Here is a 16,303-nt window from a genome sequence, read left to right on the forward strand (position 1 = left end):
GCGTTTTGCTCGATGGACCAAGAAAAAAGAGAGACTGCTCGTAGTCTAAGGTCCACAAAACCATTTTACAAAGGGGTCTGATGGGTTTCATAACCATTCCAATCTATCAACTAGCCTGCTACTAGCTACGAATGATTAATGAAAACCCTGAATATATATCAAGCAATGTAGTACCACATTAAAGGGAACTTTGAGTTACAATTTTTTATAACTTATAACTTATGTTCCAGCTGCTGGTTAATTTTGTAGGGGGAAGTAATGGACTGAATGGCTTTGGAGAGTTCATCTACAAAAATATTGTTCCAGCAACTTTTGTGGCACCAATGAAGCCCACATTTGATATGAACGATGCACAAACTATCCTGGTATGGAACAACAGTCTCGTTGCAGTTGCAATATCAAAGCATGACTGTGTTTATGTGACTTGGTTACATGTCACAGTCGACTCTATCTAAGGGCGCTTTACATTAATATTGTCAGAACTGACTAGCCAGACCATTCGTATCGTAATGAGAATCTCACTTCTTATACCAGTACATGAGAAATTTCTGCAATTTGATTGGCTTAGAGCAGTGGTATTTCAGCTTAATTTGAAATACCTACATGTGAAAATTACAAACCTTTTGCGGGTAGTAGTATAAACAAATAATAGCATGATTTGTATGTGATATTTGGCATATTTCAAAATTGTCTCAAATTACACTCGCCTAACGGCTCGTGAAATTACGTATAACAATTTAAAAATATCGCTTGTGGTATTTATGCTAAATATCACTACAAATCATGCTATTACCTATACCAATTAATATCATCCAGCAAAATCGGTCAAATCCTAAACAGTATGTATGAAGGAGATGGTTTTTCATTACAAACTCATGGAAAAAGGGTTTTTCATTTTCAAAATGACTGATCCGGCCACAGTCCAGCCGGCCAGTTCTGACTTTAGGAAAGCACCCTGAGACAGACACTTCTGGGAATGACACTAAGAGTAATATTCTCCATCTTTACCCTGTAAGCCCCACTATATATCCACATACAAATTCTCCAAACTGATCTCTATACATTTCCTAAACTAAACCTAGGAAAAATTTGGACCAGAACTAATTAGAGAAAGAGTTTTCAACCATGGATGCAGGCTTTTTGTCATTATAACAAGTAACAAATCAATAATAATAGTTTTAAAGAGTCTTCAAGATCAAAGAAGTTAATGCATGAAATGTGATACATGAAAGTATAATTCATTCATTTATTTTGCCATTAACCACATAATAATACAACAATAATATATGAGAAATTTAAAATGCATTTAAGATAATAGACACTATTCTAACTAAATCATTTACAAAATTAAATGTTTAAATTGGTAATGAAAGGGAAGCTGCCTATATTATAGAGTCTGGGTCGGGACATATACACTGTAGGCTTCCTGGTACTATAGGGTACACCATGTGATATTGACTTATATGGACATTCTCTTTGAAATCTGTTTAGGCATTGCAAGAAATTGCTCTGACACAGAAAACGATTTTTCAAAAGCAGGTATGGTATGTCACCTGGAGAAAATATTCTATTGGATTGTTTGCAATAACTTTAAATTTTAATGATGTCATTCCCAATTATAGGGAGGTGAAGTTATAGACTTCCTTCAAAACAAGTATCTTCCTACACTAACCCTGGCCCCTTTGCTTATTCAGGTATGGTTCTATTTTATTGAATGAATTTACATTAAACAACTGTACATGTGTACAGGCCCATTTTTAAGGGGAATTTTTTTGCTGTGTGCAATTTTTTATTTTCATATTTGGCACTTTTTTAAATCGCTCATAAATAATACAGTGGTTTGTCTGCACTCGATCAGGGCTTGTGCTACATTCAACAAAGGTAATAAATTGTTGTTTAGCTTATTTTTTCTCCAACAGTATGCACTCTCACTAGTTACTTCAAGGTCACATGACATTGAACAATAAAACTGTCTTCCGCTAAGTCTCTGAGCAGACAATATTGCCAAGTCGGTGGTCTCAGAGATTACCTGCGAATATCGACAACTTTCTGAGATATACTTTCATTAGCCTGCATAACAGGTGCTTTATGAGCCAAGCGAGGCGAACGTGGCATTTTGCGCGAAGTGCAAAACGAGTGCGAAGTGCAAGACAAGGGGAGGAGAAAAAATGAAAAAACAAAAAAAATTCTCCTCCTCTCATCTCATGCTTCGCACTCGTTTTTGCCTTCGCCTCACTTGGATCATAAAGCCTGTTCTGCAGGCTATACGTTCACAAAGTTGTGCACTAAGCAGTTTATCTTCAAGGAACTTACAAGTTATTGGTCACTGGCCCCTCGGAAGGGTTAATTTTGTTTCCCTCAAATCTTGTTGTTTTCTTTGGCTCTGCCTCATGAAACACTGGGATATTTCTCCAGATCAGTCATTAAGTCTTAACTGTTAGATGGTGTTTATTTGTTCAAAAATGAAAAGAGTGGTGTAACTCCTTTTTTTTATCTTTGCTGTGCATTGTAGTAGTTTATTTTCATATGTACGGTTGTAAGCAATAAAAAATATATTTTTTAGGAGTACACTAATGCTCTACAACATGCTGACATGAAAACTTTCAAGAGCTATTTGAAGGTGAGGCTTGTAAACACAGTGAAGTTCAATCAATGATATCCTGAAAAGGTTATCAACTTTGGAGTCCTGGTCATTTAAGATTCACACATTAGATGTTAATACATGTTTTTGTGGTTGCAGGCCTTCTTCAGCAACCTCCGTACGTGACAAAGGGAGCCCTTCACACTGGTATGAAGGGGCAAGAAAAAATGTACAATTTGAATTTAAAACGGAAACTTGCAAGTTTCCAATTTGTCTGTATGGTGCAATATAATGCAATTTTAAATGGCAATAGGATATGGTTTTTGACGCCTCAGCACTTTATGCCGGGATGCCGGCTGTGAATTAAGATCATAAGAAGTCAATGTTATTGAAGTCTGTTTGCTTAATATATGTAAGTTATATCTGCAGTACACTGGTGTACAAACAGAAAAAGTGAAACTTCTGCGTAAGTAATATAAAAAGAATAATTGAAGAATAGAGTGAAGTCTATTGTAAAAAGGAAGATCCGAAGATCTAATAAGTTGATTATGTTTTTCCTTCAAATTGTCAATTTGGAGCGCAAAGGCGCAGCTCAACTCAGTAATATTGTAACTATTTTAATGGTTGGTTTAAATCGATGAGACACCACTCTCATTCACCTGAATTACCAGAAACAAGACACCAAAAAAAAACTACGGATATTTTTTAATATTAAGTTGTATTTTTCAGCAAGAATTTATTTCTTTTTATAATTCTTTTTTGTTTGCTTGTCTTAATTTATTACCTTGGATAAAGAAAAACAGGAAAAAGAACAAATTGTACTGTTATAAATCAGTGTTGCTAGTGAGTCAAGAGTTACGAGTAACAAAAGTGACCGTCAGTAAACACTGAAGGAAATAAATTTACAATAAAATGTTGTTCATTCTCTCTACTGATGCGAGTGAAAAGTCTATAAACTTCCCTTCAAATAAGGGTTTCTTAAACATAGCCAAAACATTCATTTCAATGCCTGTAGCTGTGTTGTGGAAAACTAAAAAAAATGCCAACAGTGGTAGGAGACTCAAATGTAGGTGTTAATTATGCAAATCATGCATAAAATTTATTTGACATGATTCTAGCCAAATGACCATGATTTTCTTCAAGTGGAGGGTAAATTTGCTTTGTAATGTCCTATGAACTTCCAAACTAGACATTCTTCTTTCTGGTAAAATGATACTGTGACATTTAATTTTAGCGTTGGTAATCCACACTCTATGGGTGTTGTTTGTATGTCCTATATGATACCTTTTGAAAAGATTCGAAATAAAAATGACCCATCTTTTGTTTTTGTTGTGCCCAAGTACCGTGTGTTTGCTTCTGGAGCATTTCAAAGCCGTTTTGGTGAGATTAATAGTTTGAGAGAGACAGTGTCCATGTTATTGGGGTGTATTGAGTGGGTCTTGTTATTTACGTCAAAAATACGGCTTTTATTTGAACAACTAAAGAAATAAAAACATCGTCAAATCAAACAAACCTCTCTAAACTTCAAAAAGACACCATTGCACGGACTATATCCATGGAAACACTAGAAAATTGCTGATTTATCACTCTTTAAGCTGTACAGAGTACTTTTAGATCTCTAGAAATGCATTCTAAGTGGTGCCATAAAATTGTACCTGATCGGTCATCCTAGGGGAACTTGAGTCTTTTCGAAATTACAGGAGCCTCAGTATTGTTTTTTCCAAAAGGTTTAGATGCAATTTAGCATATTACAAAAGTGGAAATTTTTCTGATTCCTCTCTCCATTATATTTTTGAATCCAAAACTTTTAGGTTTTCTTTTTGTACGAAAAATAGCCTAACCTGGACAGTGAAATGTAAAAAATTAAACTTCAGAAAATCGTGGAAAAATATATCAGCTTTCGAAATTGTACGTGAATGGAACGGTGATCTAGAAATTTTTAGCCTTTCTCAAGTAATAGAAAATTCTAGGAAATATTTGCTTTTTTACCAAAAAACAGTCATTTGGTGCCCCTGATTTATACATTACTTTGAGCACAATAATTTCATCCTTTCCAGTGTACTGTAGCGCTCAGGTTTTAATTTTACCTTAAAAAGGGTGGGCCTATTAAGGCACACAGTTCACCATACAGTGTCCCTATAAGTGAGGCTAACTAACTATGAGAACCTGCTGATCGGGCAAGAAACAAGTGTCCATCGTCTACATTAATGTTAGGGCTTTCCCTGGGACAAAGAAAACATTCTAATAATAAGGTGCCTGTATTAAGTGGGTGTCGGTAAAGAGGGGTTCACCTGCGTAGGTACTGGGTATGAAAAATAAACTCGCCATTCAAATGCAGACTCAAAAGTTAGTAACACCATGTAAGACTTCATGAAATGGGATTAAAAGGGTCAAGGAAGAAAAGGAGTGTTAATAAATCAAACACAAATTGCACTTGAAATTAACTATATTTTCCTCTTCACTCATTTTCTGATGTCTATTGTGAACACGTTTGTTTCTACTTTGTTTTTGATCAGCTTAAGATTCTGGGAGACGTCCCAACCACCCCACCCCTAAACCAATGTTACTACTAGTTTCTTAATTTGAGCAAAAAGTAGAATATCTCAGACTTGTTCCTATACCTTTTTTCACCAAGGAATTTCCTCTCCATCCCAAGCAAAAAATTTCCCATTGTCCTTCAATTCTAGTCCATTGATAATGTTCATTAGGCAATCTACTGAAAACTCGGGAGTGAAAACTTTAGCAGGGTCGACATTCTTGAGGTAACGACTGGATAGATCAGTGTTCACCGTGCCGGGATGTAAAGAGACACAAATCACTTGTTTCCTTCCTAGCTCTATGCTAAGATTTTTAGTCGCCATATTGAGAGCAGCTTTTGACATCCTATAACTGTACCATCCGCCAAGGCCATTGTCAGAAATTGATCCAACTCTGGCTGACATATTGACAAGAACACCGGCCGCCTCCTTATTTTTACTTCCTTTGCCGGCTTTCTCGGTACCATTCTCGGACTTCTTCTTGGCAAGATTGGAACTGAAATACTTCGCCATCAACAACGGCCCCAAAGTGTTCGTAGCTATTGTGGCGCTCATATCTTGTGAATTAACTTCTCTTAAGCTAGTTTCTCCCTTTCCGCTTGGATGGAGTATTCCGGCGCAGTTTATCAACAAATCCAGCTTTGTATCACCAACTTGAGCCGACAACTCTTTAATTTGAGCTTCGTCTTGGACATCAACACGGAAGACAGTCAACATGTCGCCATGCTCATGTTGGAGTCGGGTCAAATCCAATGCTTTTGCAGGGTCCCTGCACGTTGCTATTACATTAGTGTGTCTGGAAAGCAAGTATCGACACATCTGTAGTCCTATACCGCGACTAGCTCCTTGAATTAAAGCGTTTCTAAACATTTTTTGGGTCCTTTTCGAACTCGTGCAAGTTTAGGTGGCAAAAGGTGACAGGCGTATTACGTAACCGATGATGCGAAGTGCGAGAGAAGAATGATGACGAGAAGACTGCGTGACAAAAGACTGTCGAAAGTGAAATATTTCAGGCGCGAAACTTGAAGTCAACTGTAATTTCGCTCTTTTTAGTTGGGGCAAAACCCTCTAGGAAGTCACAACTGAAACAGTTTAAGCAAGACAAACTAACAGAAAGGATGATAGTAATACTATGATTCTTCTGTAGACGAAATACCAGACAACTGAGCAGAATTAAGGTAAGCTGAGGTTAAAATTACCTGAATGGCAGTGCAGTGGTGTGTACAACGAACTAATACACAAACGAACACCCCGATGCAACTAATTATTTTCTTCTCCCAGTTAGAGTGAAATGTATGGGATATGACCCCAGTTAGGCTGAATATTAAACTGAAATTGCTCTTTCATGGATTTGTGCTGATTTGTGAAGCCGCTTGGAAAAACGTGCCCCGTATGAAAAATTCATGCTTCAGCCATGTGGCCAGGAGTAAACCTGTTGACTAAATATAAAGACAGCAATGGTATCGAACTCCCGATAACTCGAACTTTTTTCGATTCTCCTAGAAGGTTCGAGTCGACTGTAGTTTCAAATGTACCGAGGGGATGGGCGTCGGGGTTTGTAGCGGTGGCTGGGGGAGAGGAGGGGAATGTAGGTGATCGGTCCCGACGATCTCACAGAAAAATAGGGAACTGTAAACCGTCTACTCTACATGTAGTTATCATGGGCTGCACCTTCTATACTTGCAGGTTTTTAATTAAGGTTTTCCCAGGTATAAACTCACCATTATCACTCAAAATTTTGCATAAACATATGCAACCTCAACGCCACATGTGTTAGCACGTGTCGCACCTGTTTACACGCTGTAAACTTCTGCTCTCGCTTGTCATAATCTTTAGATTGTATGTTTACACCAGCCTCCATTCAAGGAAAGTTCAGATCGACTTATTACACGTTGAGACTGTTGCGGGAAGAACATTGAACAACATCTAATACAATGCTGAATATTTGAGGCCTGCATACGTGAAATTTGATTGTTAAATTTATCGGCTTATCTCGTCAAGAGGGAAGCTAAACAAGTTGTAACTTGTTAAATGACAAAAATGAGTCACGTTCTTTTCTGCTTTATGCTTGATCGTTCACAATTTTATTCCAAAAACCTTAAAGAAGCTTTCAGTTGTAAATTAATCATGAGGTTGAGGAACCACTCTTTTTTAATCTTTTTGGGTGAATTAAGAAATGAATTGTAAAATTGCTCTGATTTCTTGACTAAATTGATCCACTGACTTTGAAGTCTACCGCCGTTCTGATCGTGTTTAGCAACGCTCTAGCGTGGGACTAGGCTCTTTGGTGGGGGAAAAGGCGAATAACTGGGCGAGCGAGGCCCCTCTTCCTCACTAAGGTGTTCCCAGTTTAGTGCAGTTTGGCAACCGATTTCTAATAAGCTACATGTAGGCCAAATATCCGTTTTCTTACTGGATACCCTGTTTCAGACTAAAAGTACGACAACCACCATTGGCCCCCGAGCGCCCTGTGCCCCTCGCGAGCTTGCTCACAGGCTAACCAACATAGGGGCTGTTTACTTGGAATAAGGAAGATCCTAAAAGGCGCAATAACTTTTCATTGGGTTTACATGCAGAAATTTCGGTCCGCGTGTCTAACAGTAAAGAAGGAACAGGGGCGGATCTAGGGGGAGGGTGCAGGGGGTGCGCACCCCCCCCCCCTGAGATGACCTGCGGTTTCCTAATACAACTGGTATTCTGCAAAAAAAAAACTATGTGGTTTATTGGTGTTGAAGTAGAGCAAGAGACGAGTGCATCCCCTCCTAAAAAAAATCCTGGATCCGCCCCTGAGGAATTAAGATTACTGACCCACTGAATGATCTGCTTTTTTGTGTGGTTTGTCCCTAGTACTTGGATCTTCCTTGCGAAAGCAGTTTACACGGTGCTAGGATCTTCCTACCTATTAGCTAGGAAGAAAGATTCTATCGCTACTAGGGACAAGTACAACTTTTTGCAAGTAAACTGAATACAGAAAACATATGGTGCTAGGATGGTCCGCCTTCGAGGGTCTTCCTGGAGCTTGGATCTTCCTTCCTCCGTCTAAATAGCCCCATAGTCTGTTCACAGACCTTTTAGTGGCTCTACCAATTCGAAGCGTGCCCATCTCCCCGGGCATTATTCAAGTGCCGTCAGTCCCCGGGTCAAGTGCTTGCGGAAAGTGGTTTAAAGCCGTGACGTTCTACAGGGAAAAAAGGAAGCGTGATAACTTCCGCTGACTGCGGGAGAAAGTTGATCAAAGTTTGACATCTTTCACAAACGATAGAAAACAGGACTTTTCTCTTGTGTAACTTTACAGTAGGTAATGACATCCTGGAAATTTTTAAGGCAACTTTTTTTCCGTTGCGTACAAGTAGATTGAAATTACTATCGAAACTCTGTAAGATTTGTATCAGATAGGTTTAAGCAGTGATGTGATGGTTTCAATGACTCTTTGTTTGTCCTTTCCTTTTAGGCCAATACCAGTTTAACTCGACATTACACAACTATTTGCAGAGTCACGGGTATCAATTGTTGAACAACGACGCAATATCTAAACAGAGCCTTTTTTAGAACCTTTTCATGACATGAGGACACTTCTTTAATTCTAGTAAAGAACTGAACTGGTAAGTCACTTAAAAAGCTCTCAAAAACTTTCAATATTCAGCAATTCAGTAAGTAAAAAACTTTTGTAGTATTCCTGGTAGTACTAAATAGGTAATATGCCTCGATACTGAAAATTGCCATTCATTAGCAATGAGCGAATAAGAAATTGTATAGTTTTCTGCGTATTTTTTCATCCAGTCTGGTTCCCATACTCGTCAACATCATAGGAATTTTACAAGTTTTTTACTAGGTAGTTTGCACGCATTCGGGGATTTTTTTTAAGCCTACGATATACTACGGTTAACTGAAAAAATAATTTACTCGGAAACAAATGCTTACACGTGTGTTTGAGGGATCAAACGATGTGCCGATTCGACAGATTTTTAACCGACCCACGCGTTAACCGCGTTAACCTCACTTACCCCTCCCCTCCCCCGAAGACAAACGTTGCGTGACGGTCGTATGATCGTTGCGTGATTAGTGTCTGATCTACATATGTAAACATTAATACCACAGCAGACTGATACTACAGTTAAGCTAGGCGTTCACGACGGGAACTTGAACAACATATATAATGCCATATTTTATGTATTGAATCGTAAAGTATGAAAAGTGTTGAAAGAAACGAAAGGCAAACGTCGAACGAACTCAACGCCTTTCGAAATCGATCGAATTCTGAGAAATTGACCTCCTCAAAGTCGTCAGGTTGCGAGCTGTTTGCGCCTGTATTAAAACATTTCGTGGAATTTTATAAATAGGCGATCATATTACCATGGAGATCAGAAGCAGTGCCACCTACATTTGGAATATAAAAGATGTGATGGGACAAGGAGCTACCGGAGCAGTGTACAGAGGAAGACACAAGGTAATGTATTTTCGATCGAACGGCGAAACTTCTTTCCTATTAAATATTCCTCTTTGCTTTAAAATACGTAATATAATTAATGGCTACGTCTGTAGATTTAGTGTGACAACCTAAATGAAAGCTATGGAGCTATCTTGTTGGATTGTTTAATAATGAATTGGCCAAAGAAAGTTGCTTGAATGTGGTTCTGATTCTCGATCGGCTAGTGCTGTTAAATTCACCACTCTACGTTTTTAAGTTTTGTTGACGTTTCAACTTTACTCACATTCCATGTTCTGTTTTCCTTCTTAGAAAACTGGTGATGCTTTTGCGATCAAAGTCTCAAACAATCTGGGTATGATGCGACCCTTCGATGTTCGCAGAAGAGAATTCGAAGTCCTCGCGAAACTTAATCATGAAAACATCGTCAAGATTTATGCCTCGGAAACTGAGGTAAGATCTTTTACTTCTCGATGTTACGGTCTCTTAGTTCGGCAGGAAATAAATATTCTTTGGCGAGAATACAACACTATAATTTATAACAGTCGGATTTTTCGGGTTATGAGGGTCCGATTCAACATGTTTTTATTACTGTTTGTGGCTTATACGAGCAACAAAAAACATCTGTAAGATTTTGAGATCGAAGGCGAAAGGTTTAGGCAAAAGTATGTTTTTGCGGATTTAGATGTTTCACTGTGAAGGATACTGAAGTCGTTCTTATCATCCTCGTTCTCCTTGGGGGGCAAAAATATTATATTTTGCTATAAATACAAAAATTATATCCCCTCTCACACAAGTAAAAACCTTCTTATGACGATCATCTGTGCAGAAAATTTATACGCAGTGTTATGATGAGCAATGTTTTGATTGGATATGGTGCGTGAAGTTTGGGGATTCCCCTGACGTCACAGAACTTAAAAAGATAAAAAATTAAGATTGGAAGATTTCGTTTGGCTCAGAGCATTTTAAATGTTATTTTATTTTCAATGAATTTATGGTTATTTCTACTGAAAACCTGCGAAGGAATAGAATTGAAATACTTGCTTTAGTTATGACTGATTTTAAGAGTACAGACTGACAGACCTAATTTTAGCGATAAATATAAAGCAGGAAGTAGAATAATAATTAACCACAGAAAGACCTTAGGTTATTACTTGTTAGCATTTCATGTTCCTTTGTCCTCTGCCTCATTGTCTAGCCTTATAAGGATAAGGCTAAGGAGGGAGACAAGAGAAATTTTAAGATGTTTTACACCTTATATATATAGTTTGAGGTGTTAATCAAATTTAAAGTCAAGAGTTAATTTAAATTCCTACTTAAACCTGGTGTAAAAGGTAATACTTCACACATTTAACTTGTAACTCAATACTTATTTTTTTGGGCCCAAAGCAACCATCTTCCACATAACTCACAAAAATTTTGTTCATTGTCTGTTACCCAGTAACCATCTGGAAATAAACCTAGGGGCCTACTTAAGTTGCGCATAAAGATAAGAAAATGCGCCTACTTAATGAAAGAAAAGATTGACAAGGATTTTGTGACACAACGGCGTTATTACTTTGGTCATGTTCCATTGAGAAAAGAGCTGTTTTGGTTGGTTTGGTTGATCAACATTTTTACCCTGCACATAACTTTGTTGAAAGAATAATGAAATTGATGGGTAACTGCATCCACTGATCTAATCCATATCTCTTGTCACACCATTCACAACGATCCCTTGGTTACATCCACCATAGTTTTTGATATATGATATCTTCAGATGTTACTGCTGTCTTTCAATGTCATACAGTGTTATTGTCTTTGTGGAATGAACTTACATGTATATCTAGCTACGACAAATCAGTTTGCTTAAACACAACAGACATAGCAATTTCCCTTTTTACATATTTGGCAAATTTTGTGGTTCCTTTTCTTTAATTAAATAGAACCCTCAGGAGCCTAACAACTTTCAGTTTATTGAATTTTTTCATTATCCATTGTCTTTTGCATCTGTCTTCCTAATAGTACAAAGGAAGTTGTCTGTTTCCCAAGAAATATGATTCTAGAGACATCTGTTTCCTTGGAGCCTCTTGGTCTGTGTTTATATCCCGGACACATTTTGTTTGCTTTTATTAGAAATCAGTCAAAGGTGCTAAACCTTCTAGAACAGCTGAGAAGAATTCTGCTTATTTGGGAATGGTGGGTGTGAGAGAGTTTAAAATAGTTTTCATGCCTCAAAACAAAATCAGTTTTATTTAAGCTGTGAAGTTAAATATGTTATGCATACAGGACCACCACTGTTCCATAAAATGGATTCAGTAGTTTTGTAATGAATCAAACCCCATCAATATGGACACTGAAGGGGCCACAGAAAGAGTCTGTATTCATGTTATTTGATGTCAAAAACACCTTTTATTATAACAAAATACTAAAGATCTATATAAAAGAGCACATTAGCACAGTCAAATTAAACATCTGTAACTTTCACAAAGTCGTTAGTCCATGGACTACTTCCACTGAAACACTCAAAAAATGCTCATCTATATACTACTCAATCTAAATCATAATCTACATAACTAGTTTGGTGCCTGAAAATAGTCTGAAATTGACATCTACAAATCATCTTATCCGGTGTATTGTAGCAATGGGAGCATCATGCTTTCAACTTGAGTCTTTTTTTACCTTCAAGAAGGAAAGGTTTTGTTACAACATACAGTTGATAATGAAGTGTCTGCATTAGCAAGGTTAACTTTCTTTAGATAGATAGAAAGATAGACAGAGAGACAGACAGGCAGACAAATAGGTAACTTTGTTAATGTGTGGGAGCCATATAGCTTGGGAAAAACCCCATACTAATTGGGGGACACAATTTATAATTAAGTACCATAAAATTCCAAAAATAAGCCCCTCCATGTATAAGTCTCTCCAAAAAAGAGCCCCCCAAAATCGTAACGCAAAAAACCCTCCATTAAGTCGCCCCTCCAAATTAATATAAGACCCCCGGGGGGCTTGTACTTGGAATTTACCCTCGAATACAAAGTAAAACAAAGCAAAAATGGTAAATTTCCGTCCCACTACAAGCTAGCCCAATCGATTTTGAAACGCAAATTTCCCTCCGTAAATAAGCCCCTCCGAATATAAGCCCCTCATAAAATAAGCCCCTCAAAAAGGGCCTTTGAAAACTATAAGCCCCGGGGCTTATTTTCGGAATTTCACGGTAATTAGAATTACCTATACAATATAAGTAAAATATTTAAACTACGCATAATGTACTGCAATCTAATGAGAATCTAAAATGACTGAGAGAGAATTGTAAAATTAACTGATTATGATGGTCAAGAAGCAAGTGTCTGTTGACCGCATTAATGGGTGTCTGTATTAAGCAGGTTTGATTTAGAGAAAATGTATGGACTTTCCCCGGGGACAAAGGAAACTGTCTGTTGTAATAACCAGGGGTCCGTATTAAGCGGATGTCCATAAAGGGGGGTTCAATCCACATACAAATTCTCCAAACTGATCTCCATACATTTCCTTAAAGAGGTAGTTGAGAGAATTTGATAAAAGATCAAAGTATTTTCTCTTAGGTGATCATTTCATTAATTCTCATAACCTCATCTCTTGACAAGGTATGGATATTGTTGGGAGAAAATTGATATTGATCACCATTGGAGCTTAAAGGGTTAAGATGTATCAAAATTTAGTTGTCTGACTCTATTGCCGTAAATGTGCACATAAAGGAGAGGAATGGCAGATTCTAGAATTTTATTAAAATTCATATCAAAATGTTCATTATTTTGGATCAGGCAACTAGTTTTGTCCAAGACAATATTTTTTCTTAAGAACTGTGATTGAGGTCAACAATTGTGACCACTTAAATGAAAAATGCAAAGACTAAGGGTGTGTTCCTTTCGGCGAATCCAAAAACGGATTTTTGATCCTAGATTTACCAGATTTCGCGGTCGAAAGGAACGTGAAATCCGAAATTGGATTTGTAACCTTGGTAACCTTTCGCCAACGCGTGCAATTATGCACGACAGCCTCTCAAAAAATGACGTGTTTTCTACAGTTTGACAAATTATGCGATTATACCGTGCAGAATTTAGCGGTCGGCAGTTCGAATAGCGACGATGGAACATACAAAACAGACAAAGAAAGAAGCACATTAAAAATTGAAAATTATCTAAAGAATGTCGGCCAGTTTGATCCAGTTCCATAGCTCAGATTTTTTTATGTAACTCGATCGAGTGCCTGTCGCGTCTACAAGCGAGTTTGTAGTTAGATAGCAGTTCATTTGTTACTACTTATTTCTGATTTCAAGCAATCTTTAGAGACAAATGGTTAGTATATGGATATTTTAAAGTACCAGGAACAATCTTCTAATGTTTTCAGATGTTTTGTGGCAAATGACAGCAACGAGGAAACTCTACGGCCTCTATGGGAATACTTCAACTAGAAATACCGCTGGATCATCTGACTAATTTCGGATCCACTGTGAATGGAACAGCGTAGATCACTAATCCGTTAATCTGGATTTGGATTCTTCGGATTTCAAATCCAATGGATCCTTTTTCAAAAAGGATTCACCAGATCAAAAATCCGGATTTGGATTTGCCGAAAGGAACGCGAAATCCGTTCTTAGATCTAAAATCCGTTTTTGGATTCACCGAAAGGAACGCACCCTAAGAGACAATAAAGCAGTTAGTATGGTAGCACCCAACAGGAATTTTATTACCGATCAAGTAGTTACATTAACAAGTTTGGATACAAAAATGACAAAGTGTTTTCCACAATTGGTCTCAAAACAATACATACATAAATACATAACAGGTAGGCTGTGTAAAGGGACTGTACATGTTGCTGGGAAGGTGGGATTCCACTATAAACAAATATGTATTTAACACAGTTAACAACAAGGAGTACAGGGTGGTCTGCGACTCAAGCGCAGTCAGCCTTGCATGCATCACCTTTATGTGCTCAGTACAACGTTTTCCTGGCAGCCACTCTCTTTGTTTAGCCTTTGGATCATTCTTTTAACAGGACTCTGATTCTCGCTGTTTTTTGCTGTTCGGTCAAGCAGTTTTCTTTCTTTGTTGTCTTTGGCTACGCTTGGCTTTTGTGTAATCATTGTTTCTTCGTAATTTAGGCCAACAATTTTGGCGGGATGTTTAGCCTTTGGATCATTCTTTTACCCCAATCCCCACCCCCCCCCCCCCCCTCCATTCTTCCACTGATAAATCAGTGTGACAGGTACCTGGTTCCATTGGCGTGGGGGCTCATGGCTGGAGGGTGCGAGTTTGCCAGCCATGGGGGAGTAACTCTGTCTAGGGGCTGGCTGTGCCAAAGGTGTAATCCCCTGGACATCCTGGGCACCCACCTCCACCTAGAAATGCAGTTGTTAATGGCAGGAAAATGCGAACAGGTTCTTGCATCTTGCCTCCAACATCCACCTGTTACTGCAGCCCTGGGCTTAAACATCTTCGGAATGGGTTTAGGAGGGCTTACAAATGGTGAGGCTCATATCGCAGGAGGCTTATAACTGGAATATTAAGTGAAATAATAACCTTAAAAAATGTCATAATAAATCAAATGCATTTCAATACATTTGGACAGGGACTTTATTGGAGTTTTAACAGCTTGCCATTCAGGCAAGTTGCAGTATTGATTACAGTTCATTGTTTATTCAGATTTCCCAAAAAAACTTTACTTGCCCACTTTTACTAGTTACGGACGGAATTGACTAGCCAGATTGCAAAATCCACTTGCCCCAGACCATCAGAAAAGACTTTCTTCGCACACTGGGGAGGGGGGGGGAGGGGGTATAATCGGATGTATGTTTTTGCTGACAGTTAGATAGGCCTATAAATGATCGCCTATATGTATAGAGGAGCTTATAAGAGGAAGTAGATGGTATTGCACTGAAGCAGTGCAAAAAAGTTTTTTCATAAGCTTCCTCAGTCTATTGCTTGTATTTTAAATTTCCTAATGAAATGATTTCCACAGCTGAGGACCCAGAATGAAATCATTGTAATGGAGCTGTGTTCTGGTGGGAGCCTCTTTACCATGCTTGAAAATCCTACCAATGCATATGGTTTTCAAGAGGAGGAATTCAAACAAGTTGTTAAAGATGTTGGTTAGTACACTGCCAAGAAGCCACATGAGGATTTTGTTTACATTGTCACCCTAATGATAATAATTATTATTGTTATTGTTATTATTATTATTGTATGATTATTACATGACTAATAACTATTATTATTACTTGATTATTACCTGACTGTCTTCTAGAGTGTCAACTAAGGTGACTTTCCGTAAATCCTCTATTAAGCCCCTCCCCCCCCCTCTCTAATAAGCCTCCCCTTTTCAGAGGAGGAAATTCTTATTGTTAGAAAAAGCAGTATAGCGCCCGGTAACCACAAGTCCGTCCTCGAGAAACCTTGCTCCCGTTGATGCATTTTGCTAAATGAAATAAGCCTCCCCCTCTCTTTTAAGCCGCCCTTCTCTATTAAGCCCGCCCCTCCCCCCCCCCCCCCCCCAAAAAAAAAGTGCTTGGAAGAAATATGCAACTCCAGGTGGAAATTCAGGGGCGGATCCAGGAATTTCTGATTGAGGCGGTCCAAAATTTGGTTCAGAGAGGACTGTTGAACTTGTGGCAAATTACTTCTCCCCCACACCCCCTCCCACCAGGGGCAAAATTCAACGCGCGATTCCTTAAAAATCAGCCAGTCAAAAAGTGATATACGATCCTTGCAGTCTCAAGGAAGCATCAGGTCTGATGGGGGG

General features: G+C 38.3%; 3 protein-coding genes across 3 annotated transcripts in view; 2 read left to right on the plus strand and 1 right to left on the minus strand.

The window, feature by feature from the left end:
• The window catches only part of LOC140923205 (exportin-T-like), a 148,736-nt gene extending 145,226 nt beyond the window's left edge, over positions 1–3,510 (plus strand). The window contains exons 51-55 of the mRNA XM_073373286.1: positions 250–365; positions 1,492–1,539; positions 1,623–1,694; positions 2,564–2,620; positions 2,741–3,510. Of these exons, the coding sequence (XP_073229387.1) occupies positions 250–365; positions 1,492–1,539; positions 1,623–1,694; positions 2,564–2,620; positions 2,741–2,767 (320 nt within the window). The 3' untranslated portion in view covers positions 2,768–3,510. The remainder of the gene's footprint in view (positions 1–249; positions 366–1,491; positions 1,540–1,622; positions 1,695–2,563; positions 2,621–2,740) is intronic.
• A 1,651-nt stretch (positions 3,511–5,161) lies between these two features.
• LOC140923202 (C-signal-like) lies at positions 5,162–6,026 on the minus strand. The gene has a single exon (XM_073373281.1). The coding sequence runs from the start codon at positions 5,986–5,988 to the stop codon at positions 5,209–5,211; it is 780 nt and encodes a 259-aa protein (XP_073229382.1). The 5' UTR covers positions 5,989–6,026; the 3' UTR covers positions 5,162–5,208.
• Positions 6,027–8,593: 2,567 nt separating this feature from the next.
• LOC140922705 (serine/threonine-protein kinase TBK1-like) overlaps positions 8,594–16,303 on the plus strand; it is a 31,970-nt gene continuing 24,260 nt past the window's right edge. The window contains exons 1-4 of the mRNA XM_073372711.1: positions 8,594–8,720; positions 9,459–9,565; positions 9,857–9,997; positions 15,524–15,653. Of these exons, the coding sequence (XP_073228812.1) occupies positions 9,473–9,565; positions 9,857–9,997; positions 15,524–15,653 (364 nt within the window). The 5' untranslated portion in view covers positions 8,594–8,720; positions 9,459–9,472. The remainder of the gene's footprint in view (positions 8,721–9,458; positions 9,566–9,856; positions 9,998–15,523; positions 15,654–16,303) is intronic.

The sequence above is a fragment of the Porites lutea genome, chromosome 13 (genome assembly GCF_958299795.1).
Source record: "Porites lutea chromosome 13, jaPorLute2.1, whole genome shotgun sequence".
NCBI classification, from domain to species: domain Eukaryota; kingdom Metazoa; phylum Cnidaria; class Anthozoa; order Scleractinia; family Poritidae; genus Porites; species Porites lutea.